The sequence below is a fragment of the Megascapheus bottae genome, chromosome 7 (genome assembly GCF_031878675.1).
Source record: "Megascapheus bottae isolate mThoBot1 chromosome 7, mThoBot2.hap1, whole genome shotgun sequence".
Classification (NCBI taxonomy): Eukaryota; Metazoa; Chordata; class Mammalia; order Rodentia; family Geomyidae; genus Megascapheus; species Megascapheus bottae.
The window spans coordinates 5,445,606-5,463,194 of NC_143515.1; the positions used below are offsets into that span (position 1 = coordinate 5,445,606).

A 17,589-nucleotide genomic window follows, 5' to 3' on the forward strand; every position below is an offset into this window, starting at 1 on the left:
AAATCTCACCAACATTTTTTTTAATACTGTTTATAGAAACTATTGTGATCTGCTTTTGGAACCTCTGACTGGAACAAAAAATTCTAGAATGTTTTACAGCAAAAGCAGGTGGTCGTAGATGGGTATGCCCTGCACCTTTTTCCCAGGATTGCACAGTATAGCATCTGCAAACAGTGGAAGCAGAGGTACAGGCTTCTCTCCCCATTGGCTGTAAGGGCTTCATGGGGGATTCTTGGAAAAAGCTGCCACCAAATCTGTCAAACATTGGAAAGCTGGCCAGCCTTTTGGTTTGTATTACCTATACAGGAGGGGAGACTTGTCATCCCCAAATATAAGTTAAGGACTAAATCAACTTGCCTGTTATTTCATAAAGGCATCTCTAGTCTATTTGCTGGGGTCAGTCCTTGTGGGTCTGCTTGCGGACATTCTTATGGGGTTCCTGGTATGGAATCAGAAAATTCTGTTGGAGGCTCTGTTTTTTCATCTACCCACCCTTCAACCACCTTAAGATAAAGAATCCAATCCCTAGCTTAGGATGTACACTTTAAAACTTGACCTTTACCCCTTAGACAGATGGTCTCGGTACACTTCACCCCATCCACTTAAAAACTGAACAGTACAGAGATACACAATTATTTTTCATAAATAAATTTGAGGCATCAAGGTAATATATTAAAATTTTCACCAACAAAGTTGTGTTTAAAAATTTCAAGTTTGTCATTCAAGTTCATTAAAGGCACACATTATTATTATTATTTCCTTCAAACCTGCAAAGAATGCAGTTGCTAGGAAAGAGAGACAAAAGACATTTTTTGTAGGATTTCCTTTTTTGATTCTCCTCTTCATGGAATACACATTCATCCCGTGATTCAATGCCTTGGCTTCCCCCCAACGACAAGTATTTAGATAGGGTTCTAAGTGGAGTTCACCATGGTATCAGGTTCTAAAGTGCCCAACCAGACCGGTGCTTTGTCAGTCACCCCAAATTTGCTTTGGCCTTCTCCATTAAGGCTTCTCACCCCCAAATCGGCCTTTCCTGTTTCCAGGCTCTGATGCTCTCCGGACCAGCCTGGGTGGAGGCTTGGGGGGGACGTCTTCACTTAAACTATCTTCTCTCCCACGGCCAAACCGGTCTTTGGAGAGAAGAGGCTCTCGCAGGACCCCTGGCGTCTGAGTGCCCCCTTCTTTACTATGGGGTGCTGGAGAGAGGCTGGGCTGCCCTCGGCCAGAATCCACGTCCACCTCATTCTTCCATTCCATTTTATAGGACTGGGGAGCTTTCTTGGAGAACTGTTCTGGCAAAAAGCGCCTGCCTCGAGGTTGTAAATTGAGCACAGTGGTCCCGCAGTCTGGGTCTGAGTCACTGCTGTTCCCATCTATAAAAGAGCAAAGAAAGAGCAATGGGACAACTGGCTATGTGTCCTTATAAGGCAAGAGGAGGTCTTACCCATGACTTCAGTGCCACAGTGGGCCAGGCAACTCTTCCTGCAGCTGAGCAGCCATGCATCTTGGGACCCCTCAAGGGCATTCATAGTCAGGAGAGTAAATTCAGAGTGAAGAGTGAGTCTGAAGAGTGTCTTGTGGGCCAGACATTTTGTAATCCAGGAGCTCATTTAATCCTCAGAAACATGTAATTTACACAGGTGATAACTGGGTTCCAAAGGAGCTACTAGACTGGATGTGGTGGCTCAGGCCTGTAACCCCAGCTGCTCAAGAGGGAGAGACAGGAGCATTGCGGTTGAAGGCCAGCCCAGGCAAAAGCTGAAACCCCATCAAAAAACTAAGTAAAGCCAAAAGGCTCTGCCATGGCACAAGTGGCTCAGGGGCTCAGTCACAGCCATTCTTCAGCCTTTCCTCCTCCGATTGTGTATCATATACCATGAACACATGCAAAAGGATAGTGATGCTAAACAACAGGTATCGTGTGATTTTTAGATTTGCAAGTTTTGAACTCAGACTTAATGAAAAATAAAATTTATCTATTCTACAAGCACTAGTAGATGCACATAAGGTTTTTTTTTTTCTTTCTGCCCAAATTGTATCCATTACCTGCATTGGAAATAATCTTTTTCTTTTGTAGCTTTTCTGGAAGCTTTGTGTTTTTAGGTAACGATAAATACCGGGAGGTTGAAGTAGATGCCTGTAAACATTAAAAAAAAATACTTATTCAGATTGCATGAGTGACATTTATTGTGTATTAGAAATTGAAATTTTTATGATAAAACTTGATCTTAAAACTGAACTTTGGTTACTTTCTGAGAGGCTATAACAATTGTAATTGAAAAGACATACAAGGGCTGGGAGTTTGGCCTAGTGATAGAGTGCTTGCCTAGCATGCACGAAGACCGAGGTTTGATTCCTTGGCACCACATACATAGAAAAAAGCTGGAAGTTGTGTTATGGCTCAAGGGTAGAGCTCTAGCCTTGAGAAAATCCAATAATAGTGCTCAGGCCCTTAGTTCAAGCCCCACAACTGGCAAAAAGACATACAAAAGTTGTTACTTAGAAAGACTGAGGATCTCATCTATTTGGAATCTTGAATAAAATCTTATTTTAGAAATAAGAATAGCCTATTTAAGTTTTATTTGAATAAATATTGAAAATACTTGAACAAAAGTGTCCCCAAAGCAACGTTAGTGATAATACAAATGCCATCGTTAGCTTTTACACGTAACTTGTAATGGACACTTTTGTACATTTTACACATATAAAACATAAGTCTGGAAGTACACGTGTAGCCAGCCTTTAACTGGGAAAGCTTAGCAAGAGTTGTAAGCCCTGAGTTCAATCACGAGAACTGGCATGCACTCACATTCATGCACTCTCTCACATACTCTCACTCACTCATAAAGATCCATCTCCTTGCTCACACATGATCATTTTCACCTTGAGGACTCAACATAATAAAATATTTTTTAAAAGATGTAATACCTGCTATACTAAATCAGTAAGTCATCATGTCGTTTGTAAATCTTCTACTTTACCTACTGACAATGCCCAGTCCAGCTGGGGTACTGAACGAAGGAACCTAGAACTCCTCTGTCCCCAGCTGCTCTGGGCTTCTTGCAGCTCCCAGAGAATACAAGGTTCCCATCCACCCACCTTCAGTCCTCCATCCTCTGCTTCCTCACATGGGAAAGCTCAGATGCAGTCATGTGCACACTGGCTGACCAACTTGCTATACAACAGTGTTCCTGGAAGATCACATTAGCCACTTACACCACAGCTTCTTAGTTTGCGTGAACATATTGTAGGATATGTCCAAGTGAAAGGTTTCTCAGAAAATCAGTCACTAACATGAGTTGCATAGCTACTTTGTTTTCCAGAGAGTCTGGCCTGGCCATTCTGGTAAAGATTACAATTTGACTATCTCTCTCTTCCCTGTGCTACCAACTTCCTTTGGGAACCCAGATTTTATTATTATTATTATCATCATCATCATCATCACCATCACCATTATCACTATTATATTCTATATAGTACTTTTTGTCTTTAAGCACAATAAATAATTTAGAGTCTCTTGCTAGTACCTTTCTTTACTACTAGAATAGAAATCATTTGATTCAGGAAGAGTTTCCATGTAGTTACAATGTAGCAGGTATTTGAGACACATTTGAAAAGACTTTATTATACTTTCTCTCTTCTCCCCTTCTCTCCTCCTCCACTTTCATCCTTCTCCACCTCCTTCCTTCTCTCCTCTTTCTTCTTCTTCCTCCTTTGTCTTTGTTTCTGTTTCTTTCACTCCCTTTCAGTAGATTTTTGTTGTTGTTGTTTGTGTTTAATTCTGAGATCGGTCTCCTGTGTTGCTCCGGCTAGTGGGTGAAGTAGACATTGTCTACCTCAGCCTTTTTAGGAGTTGAAACTACAGCTACTCAATGACCATATTTCACACATGGCCAAATGACTTTTTTTTATAAATTCCATCCCACAGTCTCTGGAAATGGACCTTCCACAGTCATTCTGACAGATATGCCATCTGGTCATCGCCAGCTGTGGTCCTGCCCTGGAGACACCTTCTACCTCCCACACCCCGCAGGTCCCAGGCATTCACCCTGCGATCACGATTCACGCTGTTCTCTTTCCTGATGCTTTCTCGCAAGCTGTGCCGCCGTCGGATCAGAATCTCCTTGGCTTGCCGCTCACTTGTGTCAGTGGTCAGATTGTGTCTGTTGTATGACAAAGTCTGAAACAAACATGCATAAGCAATACTTTACCCAAAGATCGACGATTTCCTCTCGAATTCTAAAACTTGACAGTCTTTCTTTGGATTTGCCTCTCTGCTTGGCACTTACAACCTCATGCAGAGAAAAAGCATAACATAAAACAAAGCAAAATTGAAAGCACGTTGAAGAACTTGAATTCTGGTTCCAGCTCTGCCATTAATACAGCAATGCTACGGAGCCAAGTGTTTCAGCCATTTGTCTATAAATGAGTTGGAGAAATAAATAACATCAAAAGTAAAAAAAAGTGAACCATTTCAAAATATTAAAAGACTGCATCCTTTCATGTAAGTGAATGTGATTTTTATAAATGAGCAGAAGAGCTGGACTCCATCCAGTGTTCTGCCTGCCTCAAGCTGCCTTGTCCTCGTCAGTAGCCATTATTGGTAGAAAGAAAAAAACACAAGTGATTCCCATGCATTCTCAGCTGAATTGTAATTACTGCTATCACAAGCAACCATGCTGAGCCACGGTGGTGCTGTGCTTGTGAAATCGCTTCAACACTTGTGCTTTCCCCCAAGGAGCTGTCAGTGAGACTGCTGTTGCCATGGGTGATGATCACATCCCAGTAAACTTTCCACACTAGGCCTATCCATGTCATCATTTTTATCTTTAGAAACTATACAGAAATGCTACTTTCTCAAGAGGTTTATCTTTGGGATTGTTGTTTTTAATGTACAATGTGAAGCCATTTCTTTTCTCTTCTTTTCCCTTTATGCTTTATCTCATGTTGTCACTGTATCTGAATGTGGTGCCTGGTATATTGTATATACGTTTATTTGTTTATTTGAAGAAGGGAAGGGAAATGGGAACAAGATGAGTAAGAGGGGCTTGGGGGAGGGAAAGTGGGAGAAAAATGTGGGAAGGGGTAACAATGTTTAAGAAGTAATGTACCTACAACCTGATGAAACTAACTGTAACCGCTCTGTACATCACCCCAACAATAAAATTAAATTAAAAAAATAGAAATGATATTCTCTAGCCAGGCGCGGTGGCTCACACCTGTAATCCTAGCTACTCAGGAGGCTGAGATCTGAGGATCAAGGTCCTAAGCCAGCCTAGGCACAAAAGGACCTGAGACTCTTTTCTCCAATTAACCTCTAGAAAATGGAAAGTGGGGCTGGTCTCCAGGGTAGGGCGGTAGCCTTGAGCTGAAGAGCTCAGGGACAACATCCAGGCTGAGTTCAAGCTCCATGACCCACAAAAAAAAAAAAAAAAGAAACTGTGTTTTCTGAAATAAACCAGCATTAGTAATTTAATTTTATAATTTATTTCCTAAAATAAATCAAAATTAATCATTATAAATAAGAGAAGTCATATTTTCCAAAATAAATCATAATTAGCAATTGTTTATATCTCCAAATAGATCATAATTAGTTATTAAGTGCATTTTTTAACCGAATTGGCAGAAAGCTGGATCCTTGCAGAGAGATGCAAAGGTTACGTAAGATTTAATTTCTGCTTCAGCAGGTTTACTATCAAATTGGACCTCTTGGGGTAACACAATAATACAAAAGCATGAAATGGAGTGCTAACATTAGTTACTCTATATCAGTTCCAAATGGAATCTCTCAAGGAAAGGGCTGGGGGGATAATATGGTAGTTTCTGGGAGAAATTAACATGGAGTCTCTGTGCATTATTGGTATTCCTGTAAAGAGATAGAGAGAGAAAGAGATGAAGGAGGAGTTAAGAAAGAAGAGAGGAGAGGAGGGGGGAAAAGGGAGAGGATGAAAGGGGCAGAGAGATGAGAAGACCATAAACTTCAAGAAACTTCTGTGAAGAATGAGTGAAGCAGGTCTAGATAAGGTTGGATGGAGAAAAGCTTGGTAACAAAGAGATCAAATTCAGAAGGAGTTTATCCTGGAGGCCACAACTGCTGTTTTGCTTCACTTTGGGAGAATGCTGCCAATAAAAGGGAACAAAAATACATAATTTTAATATTGAACTCATTAGATATTTAGCTAAGTATCATTGTTGTCCTTTACATGAAGACTTTAATTTCCTGATATTCAACTGGGAAATATAAAATGGCCAAATGCATAATGATTTTTTTTTATAAAAGAACCAACCAGATGTGGTGGCTCGTGCTTATAATGCTAGCTACTCAGGATGCTGAGATCTAAGGATTGCAGTTCAAAGCTAGCTCAGGAACTACATTCTCTGAGACTCTTAACTCCAATTAATCACCAGAAATCCAGAAGTGGCGCTGTGGCTCAAAGGCAGTAGCTCTTCAGCTCAAGGACATTGCCCAGGCCCAGAGTTCAAGCCCCACAAGTAGGCGGGGGGTGGGGGAATAAAACTGAGGCTTTGGCAAATGGCATGCAAATGTGTCTATACTATTCATGAGATTTTTAAAAATTTGTGCTTCTATCATAAGTTGCGTTACTTGGTTTCTTCTTCTGTAACTTCTAGCATTCTTTGGACATTGTAGATACAGGAGTTTGACTGACTAGACTAATGTACAAATACGTTCTCCAAGCAAGGCTGAATTCCATTTTCCTTCCTTCAGTATTGGTTAATAGAGGAAAAAATACAATTGAGAAATTCCAGTTCATTGATTTTTGCTTTTGTCTATTATACCTTTGGGTTACTCATCTTTTATCCAATGTTCTCATCTAAAAAATTTATGACATTTCATCTTGTCTTCACTGTATGACTCATTTGGAATTATATTTGTGTAAGGCTGTAAAAGGGGGAGAGTTAGAGAGAAGGGTGGAGTGATAGGGAGGGAAGCAGCCTGTGGAAACATCATCTCAGATGCCATGGACGTGGCTTCCACAGGACTGAAGAAGACCCTTGAGAAGCTGAGTGCACATGACCTGTGCACCTCCCTCTGCCTCTATTTCTTCATCTGTCTTTGTCCAGGGATCAAACCCTATGATACACGCAGTGTGCTGAAGTAGGCTTTGCAAATGCACACACTCTCTGAACATTAGCAATCTTCACCCAACATTATGATGATGAGGTGTTCGCCATGGAAATACTGAGAAGGAACTGGCTTAGAGGACAGGAGTTAAGCAGAATCTATAGCACCTTACGAAACTCCAATCTAAGCTACAAAGGTATTCCCCCCAAAAAAAGGAAAAGCCCAATGTCAGTTGCTTTCTTCTCAGTTTGTCAACACATAATTGTTTCTCTCCAAGCCCATAGTAGCAGACTGTCAGCATGCATAAAGTATATATTTAGCCAAGTATTTTCACACAAGTACTTTGGGAAATAAATGATTCTTACCCTCTGGCGGATTTGATATAGATTCCTTGATAAGATTTCTCGAATTTCATCCATTTCACCAGGTGTGAGCTTTCGTATTTTTTCTTCCCGGCAATCACTGTGAAAGTTTACACAAAGAATATTTCAACTTTCATCCAATATTACAGTCCAAGGTTTTTTTTTTATATTGGAGACACAAACCATTTTTCTTTGTGGTGTGTGTGGTGGAGGGGGGTGGTGGGAGGGGGGTGGTCGAGGGAGGAAACTTTGTGTAAAAGTTAGCAGCACCTGGTTAGAATATGTTCACTGGATATACATGTATATAAATTAATGACAAAAACAGAAAGAAAGAAAGAAAGAAAGAAAGAAAGAAAGAAAGAAAGAAAGAAAGGAGAGGAAAGAAAGAAAGGAGAGGAAAGAAAGAAAGAAAGAACACCTAGCACTTGACCTCGACACCAATGCCTCATACCTAAAATCTTAGCTGAAATCTAGGCTGAGATCTGGAAGATTAAAATTCGAAGTGAGCCTGGGCAAAAAACAACCATAAGACTCTATCTCCAAAATAATCAGTCTGGACATATTGTCAAGTGGTAGAGTGCCAGCCATGAAAAGGCAAGCTAAGCAAACACAAGGCCCTGAGACCAAGCCCTTTGGGTTATATCAATTAGGTAAGTAAATGAATAGGTAAACAGTAATTGGAAGTTACTCAATACTTTAAAAGATGTTAAATTATTCAGTAAAGCATATTTTAGTGACAATTTTAAGGTTATTTTTGTGCCAAATGGTACATAACTTTAATGTTTTTACAGGGTCTATTCATGTAATTTATTAGTTTAGTTATTGTTTCTGTTTTTGTTTGTTTTGTTTTCGTTTAGATTTTTTTGACACATGATCATTTTATGTAGCTCAGGTTAGCATAGAACCTCCAGTCACCTTGCCTTAGCTTCCTGAAATGCTGGTATTACAAGTATGTCACACCATGCCTCGCTTCTCAGCTGGTACTTTTAGAAGAAGGAACAATAAAAAACCTGACCCTTTCTGACACTATATAAAATAACAGGTTTTTTTTTTTGTCGGTCATGGGACTTGAATTCTGGGCCTGGGCATTATTCCTGAGCTCTTCAGCTCAAGGCTACAGCCCTACCCCTTGAGCCGCAGTGCCATTTCCCAGAGTTTTTTTTTTTTTCACACAAATTTAATTACCTGTATTTTCTAAAATTTTTGTCTTTTTAAATAGTTCATTACGAACATTTGTCAACACATTATTTATAAAATGTGTATAAATATAGTTAGTCCTTTTTATCTGAAGATTCCATATTTGTGAGCTCTACTTGTTAAAACCCCATATCCATATTCAACATGATAGCCATTCCAAGACACATAGAATGGCAAAAACATGTTCCCCAATGATGGGAAACAGGGTGATAGTCTACCTTATTATTTCTTGTTTTCATTCTATAAATAATGTCCCTGTCATACTCGATTGGTGAGATGGTTCTCACTTTTTTATGCTGTTCATTGGTAACTACACTGCTTAAAGTGTCCCCAAAATGGGATAATTATATCCTTCCAGGTTTTTGAAGATACCCCTAGTTCCTGCTGCATTTGGTGAAAATCAGTTCTCATGCTTTTTTTTTTTAATGTTGAAGAGCATGGAAATACTTTTCCTCTTCTGGGGAGGTTTAATAGTTCCCTTTCAAGGTTCAGCTGTTTTATACATCAGGTATTTAGGTTTGGTGAAAGCGTTTTATCTAATCTGCTTGAAGTTTGTCACTTTTTTTCTTTGATCATCTTCAGAAGTTCTCCATCATTATTTCTCAAAATACTGGTTCTATTTCTTTCTCACCATCTCCTAAACCTTTTTTTTTTCACCAGAAACTATACACTTATTTTATTACCCATATTTCCAGTCCCTTTTTTATTCTTTGCTTTACTTTATGCTTTTATTTCTGTCTAATCTATTTTCAAACTGGTCCATCCTCTCAACAGTTCTTCTGCTGTTATATCTATCAAACAAGATCATAAATTCCATCAATTTAGTTCACCTAAATAATTTCAGATCAAATCTCTCTCTCCCTCTTTCTCTCTCCCTCCTCTCTCCCTCTCTTTCTCCTCTCCCATTCTCTCTCTCTCTGCTGGTCCTGGACTCAAACTCAGGGCCTGCATGCTGTCTTTTGCCTCTTTGTGCTAAAGGCTTGTGCTCTAACACTTGAGCCCAGCACCACTTCTACTTTTGTTGAGTAGTTTATTGGACATAAAAGTCTCACAACTTGGGCTGGCTTCAAATGGTGATCGTCAGATCTTAGCCTCCTAAGTAGCTAAGATTGCAGGTGTGAGTCACCAGGATCATATATCTTTTACATTTAAATGATCTCTAATAATATCAGTGTCTATCTGATACTGTCATTACCTGAATTCCTTTGTGTCCTTTGTTTAGTCTCTCATTTGTTTCCATTTTTTTCATATATTTTTATTGTAATTAATAGAAGGGTTACATGATATTTGCCAGATAGAAGGTGCATTAATTCCCATACATTGATACCCTTTCTCATGTCTTGGTCCCCATTTCCCTCTCCCTCACCCCCACCCCTCATCTTGTTTTCCCCCCTTCCCTATCCAATTTCAAATAACCAAATACAAATATATCCTATATATTAGGCAACAAAGTGAGATACTGTAACAATATGAGATAACCAAGGGACAGCAAAAGAGATGAGAGATAACATAGTACCTTAAGAACAACAATCATTCATTATATGGCTTATGTTTCTATAGCCTAGAGATCCTTTCATTTAGCATCCTACTATATGGCCTTTTGTATCAAGGTTTTGCTCTATTGCAAATCTCTGCTAGGAGAGCCCAAGGTTTCTACTGATTATGACAAATGAGGGAAACCATTGAGCCTAAGTTCCTTTGAGTCTGGCTTACTTCACTTAATATGATCTTTCCTAAGTCTTTCCATTTCCTAACAAATGGGGCAATGTTATTCTTTCTGACAGCAGCATAGAATTCCATTGTGTACAAATACCACATCTTGTTGATCCACTCATCAACTGAGGGACATCTAGGTTGATTCCATATCTTTGCTATGGTAAATAGTGCTGCAATGAACATTGTTGTGCTGGTGGATTTAGTATGTCTTTTTTTCTGGATGATTGGGTAAATGCCAAGTAGTGGAATAGCTGGGTCATAGGGGAGCTCTATGTTTAGTCTTTTGAGGCATTGCCATACTGCTTTCCATAGTGGTTGAACGAGTTTGCACTCCCACCAACAGTGTAGTAGGGATCCCTCCTGGCCACATCCCCTGGAGCATCTGTTGTTATTAGATTTTTTGATCCTGGCCATTCTAATTGGAGTGAGGTGGAATCTTAGAGTTGTTTTGATTTGCATTTCTTTTTGACCAGAGATGTTGAGCATTTCTTCATGTGTCTATAGGCCATTTTTGTTTCTTCTTCAGAGAAGACTCTCATTTGTTTCCATTTTAAGTCACATTTTCTTACTCATGTATTTGAAATTTTTAATGTTTTCTAATCATTACTTATATAAAACCACTTTATATAAGTATTTATATATATTTTATGGTTCCCAATAGTGTCATTTTCTTCAACATAGAATTAAAATTCCCTTTTTTTAAGCATTTGTTTTTTGGCATAATAGGACGCTAAAATGGCTTTGACAACCATGGGCTGAAATAATTCTTAGCTTGACTTCATTTTCTTAAAGACTACACCTTGTAACAACCAACCACTGGCTAACAGTTGACTTTGCTAGATCCTGAATTTCAATTTTTTTTCCTTTTTTTAAAGTCAATGACTGTGTCAAACTTCCATTTAGTTCTTAGACTTTGGGATGTGGTTGAAACTAAGTGAGAGCTCCAGGCAATATTTGGTTCTCAACACCAATTTCATGTCTTTGGTCTTTCCTGTTCTCCTGTCTCTTGTCTCTTGTCTAAGAAATCCTTCACTGTCTTGGTACCCTCCATTTTTTTTTTGCCAGACCTGGGGCTTGAACTCATGGCCTTGGGCTTTCTCAAAGTTAGAGTTCTACCACTTAAACCACAGAATCATTTCAGGCTTTTCCTAAGTATGTGGTACCCAGGAATTGAACTTGGATGTTCATGTATGCTAGGCAAGCACTCTTACTACTAGACCAAACTCACGGTTTCCTCTCCATTTTTAACAACATTTCCCCCATTTTCTAGTTGCGTTTAGAAGACAGATTGTAACATCTTTTTAACTCAGTTCATATATCAGAAATACAATTTCTTATGTCCTTTATTTCTGTTTCTATTTTTTTTGGCCAGTCCTGGGCTTGGGCTCAGGGCCTGAGCCCTGTCCTTGGACTTTCCCAAGACTTAGCACTCTACCACTTGAGCCTCAGCACCACTTCCAGCTTTTTTCTATGTATGTGGTGCTGAGGAATCGAACCCAGGTCTTCGTGCATGCTAGGCAAGCACTCTACCACTAGGCCAAACTCCCGGCCCCTGTTTCTATTTTTTTAAGATAAACTATTTTGGGAAAAGTGGAATAATCTATGTAAAGACGATTGATTGTCTACATAAAGGCAATATAACGTCTATGTGTCTCTCTATGAACATTCCTTTTCTGTGTGCTCTTTTTGTGTTGTTCCTATGGTTTGAACTCAGGACCTGGGTGGTGCTGTCCCTAAGCCTTTTTTTTTTTCATCAAGGCTAGTGCTCTACCATTTGAGCCATAGCTTCATTTCAAGCTTTTTAGTGGTTGATTGAAGTTAAGTGTCCTATGGACTTTCTTGTTTAGGCTGGCTTCAAACCATTATTCTCAGATCTCAACCTCCTAAGTAGCTAGGATTACAGGAGTAAGACATGGATGACCATCTTAACTTAATGCGGGACCCTAAATCTTTGACTTTATGCTTCCAAAAAAGAACTGTACACAGAGCAACACTGAGACTGCACACATGTGAGATTACACAGACCATGACTGTCTTTTGGAAAACTAGATAATAGAGTTGTCTCTTGATATGACTTCAAGCATGAGGAAGACCAGAAGCAATGTGTAAGCTTAAAGAAACCTTAATGATCAAGTTAAACCTACTCTTATGCCTCTGTTATACAGAAACTCACATTCAGGGAAAGAGATGGGCCAGCTCAAGTTCACATAGCAAGCTCTTCACAGAACTGAGGCTGTATGTCAGTCACCTTACAGCATAACTCACTGCCATTTCTAATGAAATACATTACCTTGCTGACCTCTCCCTCTCCTGCTATCCTGGATCCTGTAAATTCCATTTTTTTTATAAGAGACACAAATCCTAGTTAAAAATCATGGTTACAGTTGGAAATTTTCTCATCTCTCACTTTAACTTTTCTCTAGGTAACACTTTAATGACATGAAATTGACTTTAAATGAGCTCCACGCCAATTTAATTAGAGTAGAAGAATCAGTGAGAGCCTATAATCCGTATCAGAGTAGGGATGGCATTTACCCAATGAAATAACTTGCCCTGCTTCGAGCTGCTGAATTGTTGGTGCTGCCTTTGACTATTGAGGGACTTGAGGAGAAGTCACCTCACCAGTCTAGGTCTGTGTCTTTACCTCCTTTTCCTGAAAGTTGAGGAAACAGATTAGATCACTGCATGTCTTGCACTGAAAAAAAAATTTTAGATTGCCCAGTGCAAGTAAATGCTCCAGAGAATGCATGTCGTCCAGAAGAACTTTTTTTTTCTTTTTTTTTATTGTAATTAGTAAAAGGGTTACATGATATTTGCCAGATAGAAGGTGCGTTAATTCACATACATTGATACCCTTTCACATGTCTTGGTACCCATTTCCCTCCCCCCCCACACCTCCCACCCGTCTTGGTTTTCCCCCCTTCCCTATCAAATTTCAAATAACCAAATACAAATAAATTCAATATATTAGATAACAAAGTGAGATACTATACCAATATGAGATAACAAGGGACAGCAAAGGAGATGAGAGACAACATAGTACATTAAGGACAACAATCATTCATTATATGGCTTTTGTTTCACTATCCTGGAGGTTCTTTTAATTAGCTTCACATTATATGTCCTTATGTATCAAGATTTTGCTCTATTGCAAATCTCTGGTAGTAGAGCCCAAGGTTTCTACTGATTATGACGAATGAGGGAAACCATTGAGCCTAAGTTCCTTTGAGTCTGGCTTACTTCACTTAATATGATTTTTTCTAAGTCTTTCCATTTCCTCCAGCTAGAATGGCCAGGATTCGGAAAATGAATGACAACAGATGCTGGAGGGGATGTGGCCAGGAGGGATCACTACTACACTGTTGGTGGGAGTGCAAACTCGTCCAACCACTATGGAAAGCAGTGTGGCAGTGCCTCAAAAGGCTAAACATAGAGCTCCCCTATGACCCAGCAATTCCACTACTTGGCATTTACCCAACCATCCAGAAACAAGGACATACTAAATCCACTAGCACAACAATGTTCATTACAGCACTATTCACCATAGCAAAGATATGGAACCAACCTAGATGTCCCTCAGTTGATGAGTGGATCAACAAGTTGTGGTATTTGTACACAGAAGAACTTTTAAATGTACTTATTCCTGGGCCTCAGCCCTAGAGATTTCTGATTTAACTGGTCTGGATTCAGTGAGACCCAGATGTCTGCATTATTTAACTTTTCCCAAAAGGCTCAGATGAGATGTTCACTATTCCCAAACTTCAACTAGGACTCTGTGTAAACTCTGTACATTTTATGATTAGTCAGTTTCATGGTAGCATAATACAAAAGCATAACCTAAGATACATAGTTTGAGGCTTTTTACATGTAAACAAAAATCTCCATCTACTATGATATAATAAGTATAACTCTAGGTCATAGATGAGTTTGTATTATTACTTTTGCTTTCAAAGGACCATGTATGTTTATAAACACTAAAATTAGTAATATTTATAAATTAAAACACGATAATAAAATACTGACTTTATTTTGCAAAGCCACACTTACTTTAGAGATGCAAAGGAAGGCACAGTACTTATCATCCCCGTCTCTGCCATCTCAATGGCATGTTTTATTTCAAGCTTCTTATATAAGGACACTATGCTTGACTTGGGTTGGTTTTCCCGAATCAAAAGCTTCCGAAGATATTTGTCATCAAATTTCTTAAATCTATAAAAATAAAGTCACATAATTTAGTTAGTTTGATCATAGTGTTTTATTTGTACATAGCACACTTAAAGATATGTGTATACAAAGTATGCACATCATAGATCATAATATGTATTGTGTATATGCCTACATGTAAATGTGTGCATATAAAATACACGTGCTACATATCTACAGAAGTATATGTATACATGTGTTGATACTTTTTTAAGTATGACCATAGGATACATAGATCTAATACTCACTAGTTAAAATTGCCTATATTTTTCCATTTGTCATTTCTTTACCTCCATATTAAGCCAAGTCATTCAAGTGTTATCAATACTTATCAATATCAGTATCTACAATTCCCTTCCTGTGCTTTTTGAATGTTCATAAATCAGGAATTTGCCTCTTATCACTCCATAGAAGATATTCTGACGAAGGGCACCAGTGAACCTCACAACAGAAATACAATGGCAAGTGATTAATCTCAACTTTCTTAAACTCATTGTTAAATACAGTGTCAACATTTGGTTTCCAATACACCACACTCCCCTCTGATCCTCAATACACCTCTTTCACAGCTGCTTTGGCTGGTTCTTTCCCTTCTTTCTGACTGCTGAATAAGGAGTTCTCTGCCAGTCCTTTGTCTTCTCCATACCACTGACTCCAGAACTTGTCTCCCTAGCTCCAGCATTCCTTCCGAATGTCCAGCCAAGAGCATGCCGCTATCTATCTAATCACCCCTAACAGCCTTCCAGAGATGATATGCAATTGACCCTATCCTCTCCCGTTCTCCTATAATGATGACTCCTCCCTAGATGAAAAATTATGGCGTTACCTTGAGTCTTTCTTTCATAACACATGCTGTATGCATTATGGGCTGACTTGTGTCCCACCACCAAAAATTTCAGTTCTTAAATCCCTAACAAACACACAGCATGTGACCAGACTTGGAAACATCATTTGGCCAGGGCACTTAAGATGAAGACATCCGGGAGAACTCCAATCCAACCAGACTGGTGTCTTTATGGGAAGACACTGTTCGGATATAGATATGTGCAGAGTAAAGTCTACATGGAGTCAGGAAGAAGACCGCCATGAAATAAAAAAGCATAAACAAATTCACACAGCACTCAAAGTTAAGTCAACCCTGTGGCGGCTTGCTCTGCTGGCCCCCAGAACATTGAGAAACTCATTGCTTTTGATTAAGCTATCTACCGTATGAAACTTGTTGTAGATGTCCTGGGAAACTACACTATATGGCAGCAATTTCTATTGGTTCCACCATCAAAATACATGCAAAGCTCAACCACCTCACACCACCTCTCTCCTGCTCTGACACTGGTCCAAGGTCTGGTTCTCTCTTATTGAACCTTTGCACTGAATTAGGCACCAAATTGCTCTCTTTCTGTGGCATTCGCAATAAAAATGCAAGAATATTCCTATTAAAAAGTCCATCAAGGGGCCAGGAGCCTGGCCTAGTAGTAGAGTGCTTGCCTGGCACATATAAAACTCTGGGTTTGATTCAATTCCTTGATACTACATACAGAGAAAAAGCCAGAAGTGGTGCTGTGGCTCAAGAGTAAAGCACTAGCCTTGAGAAAGCTGAAGAACAGTGTCCAGGACCTGAGTTCAAGCCCCAGGACTGACAAAAAAAAGCTAGTCAAATGATGCAATTTCTGCTTCTCACCTGATTAAATGCACCAGGGCCCAGCAGAGCGTGTGTCTGCACCTCTTAGTGCACTCCTTTTCCTCGGGTGCAGACTCCTGGGTCCATCCTGCCTCACACAGTTGTCGCCCATGTCTTTGTACTCATTATTACTTTACAGACTCCTGCAGGATGCGTGTGTACACCTCCTGTAAGCCTCTTCTCAATGGCAATTTTCTCAAAGCAGGCTTTCCCATCTCTCTTGTTACAAGTGCACAGCCTCCTCCAATCTGTGCCCTCTCTCACTTCCCAGATCTATTTTTAAGTATAGCAATGATCGCTTTATGGCAAGATATGTAACACGTTATTTTCTGCCTCTTTGTACTAGAATCTGAAATCTCTGTGAATTGGAATCATTTTTGTCTCTTGCTCATGTTTGTCAGGAGCTCAGCACTCTGTAGGCTTGTGTAGAAGAGGGATCCCAGTGTCTCTCATTATATGTACCTCTTCTGCCATATTACTCCAGCAATGTCTTTGTACCATGGTGTAGGTGACTACCTCCCTTGCTCCCAGGCATGGGGCTCAGTAATAGTCCTTTCGGTCAATGGTGAATGGTCAATTGGTGACATGAGGATGAAAGAAGAAGCCTAAAGTAGGCTTGCCCGGTGGGGTCTTCACTTAATGCTTGCAAAATAATCACGAGAGAACTTGCATAGTATAGCATGAACAAATCCTCCCATCACTGCACACGAAGTCAGCTAGGATCATGTGACTTCTACTTGCATGCAGCCTGAACAAGGCTAACCTGTATCAGCTCAGCTTTGTGACTCACAGCTCTTTGCCTTGTAAATGTTAATAATCCAGGATAGCTATTTTGAGAAACTACTTTTGGCATTGTTTACTATGAAACATTATTGTGCCAATATATAAGTGAAACAGCATGCAATAAATATTTGATGAGAATGAAATAAATATATTGCAGAGGGCATATAGCACACCTGTCCCGTGAAAGAAACCAGTGTTCACCCGCATTCTTGGCACTGATCCTTGGTTCTAAATACCAGAGGACTCTGAAGAGCTCTGAGCCATCTCTAATTTGCTTTGGTACTGACTGGCCCCTACACTGAAGACTGGCCCTACTGTTTCCTGTGTTTATTTTGAATTTCATGTTAGGCTCATTGAGCCAGGATTCTCAATAACAACAGGTCTTCATAAACTTCATTTTACTGTTATTATTGTTTTAGCATTTTTTACTAGAGATAAGTAAAGGGAAGAGTAAACATAAATGACAAGAATATCTGATCTGTTCCTTGAGGTATTTGTTTCCTTTCTTTGCTTTAATGCCACCCCATCTATTTCTCTGCCAAGATACACATAGGTGTTCTCTT

The 17,589-nt window shown here is 39.5% G+C and overlaps 1 protein-coding gene across 1 annotated transcript in view; it reads right to left on the minus strand.

Moving 5' to 3' along the window:
* Positions 1–323: 323 nt before the first annotated feature.
* The window catches only part of Slc9a2 (solute carrier family 9 member A2), a 98,331-nt gene continuing 81,065 nt past the window's right edge, over positions 324–17,589 (minus strand). The window contains exons 8-12 of the mRNA XM_090336297.1: positions 14,410–14,571; positions 7,453–7,549; positions 4,052–4,183; positions 2,050–2,140; positions 324–1,376 (exon numbers count right to left, since the gene is read on the minus strand). Of these exons, the coding sequence (XP_090192423.1) occupies positions 1,006–1,376; positions 2,050–2,140; positions 4,052–4,183; positions 7,453–7,549; positions 14,410–14,571 (853 nt within the window). The 3' untranslated portion in view covers positions 324–1,005. The remainder of the gene's footprint in view (positions 1,377–2,049; positions 2,141–4,051; positions 4,184–7,452; positions 7,550–14,409; positions 14,572–17,589) is intronic.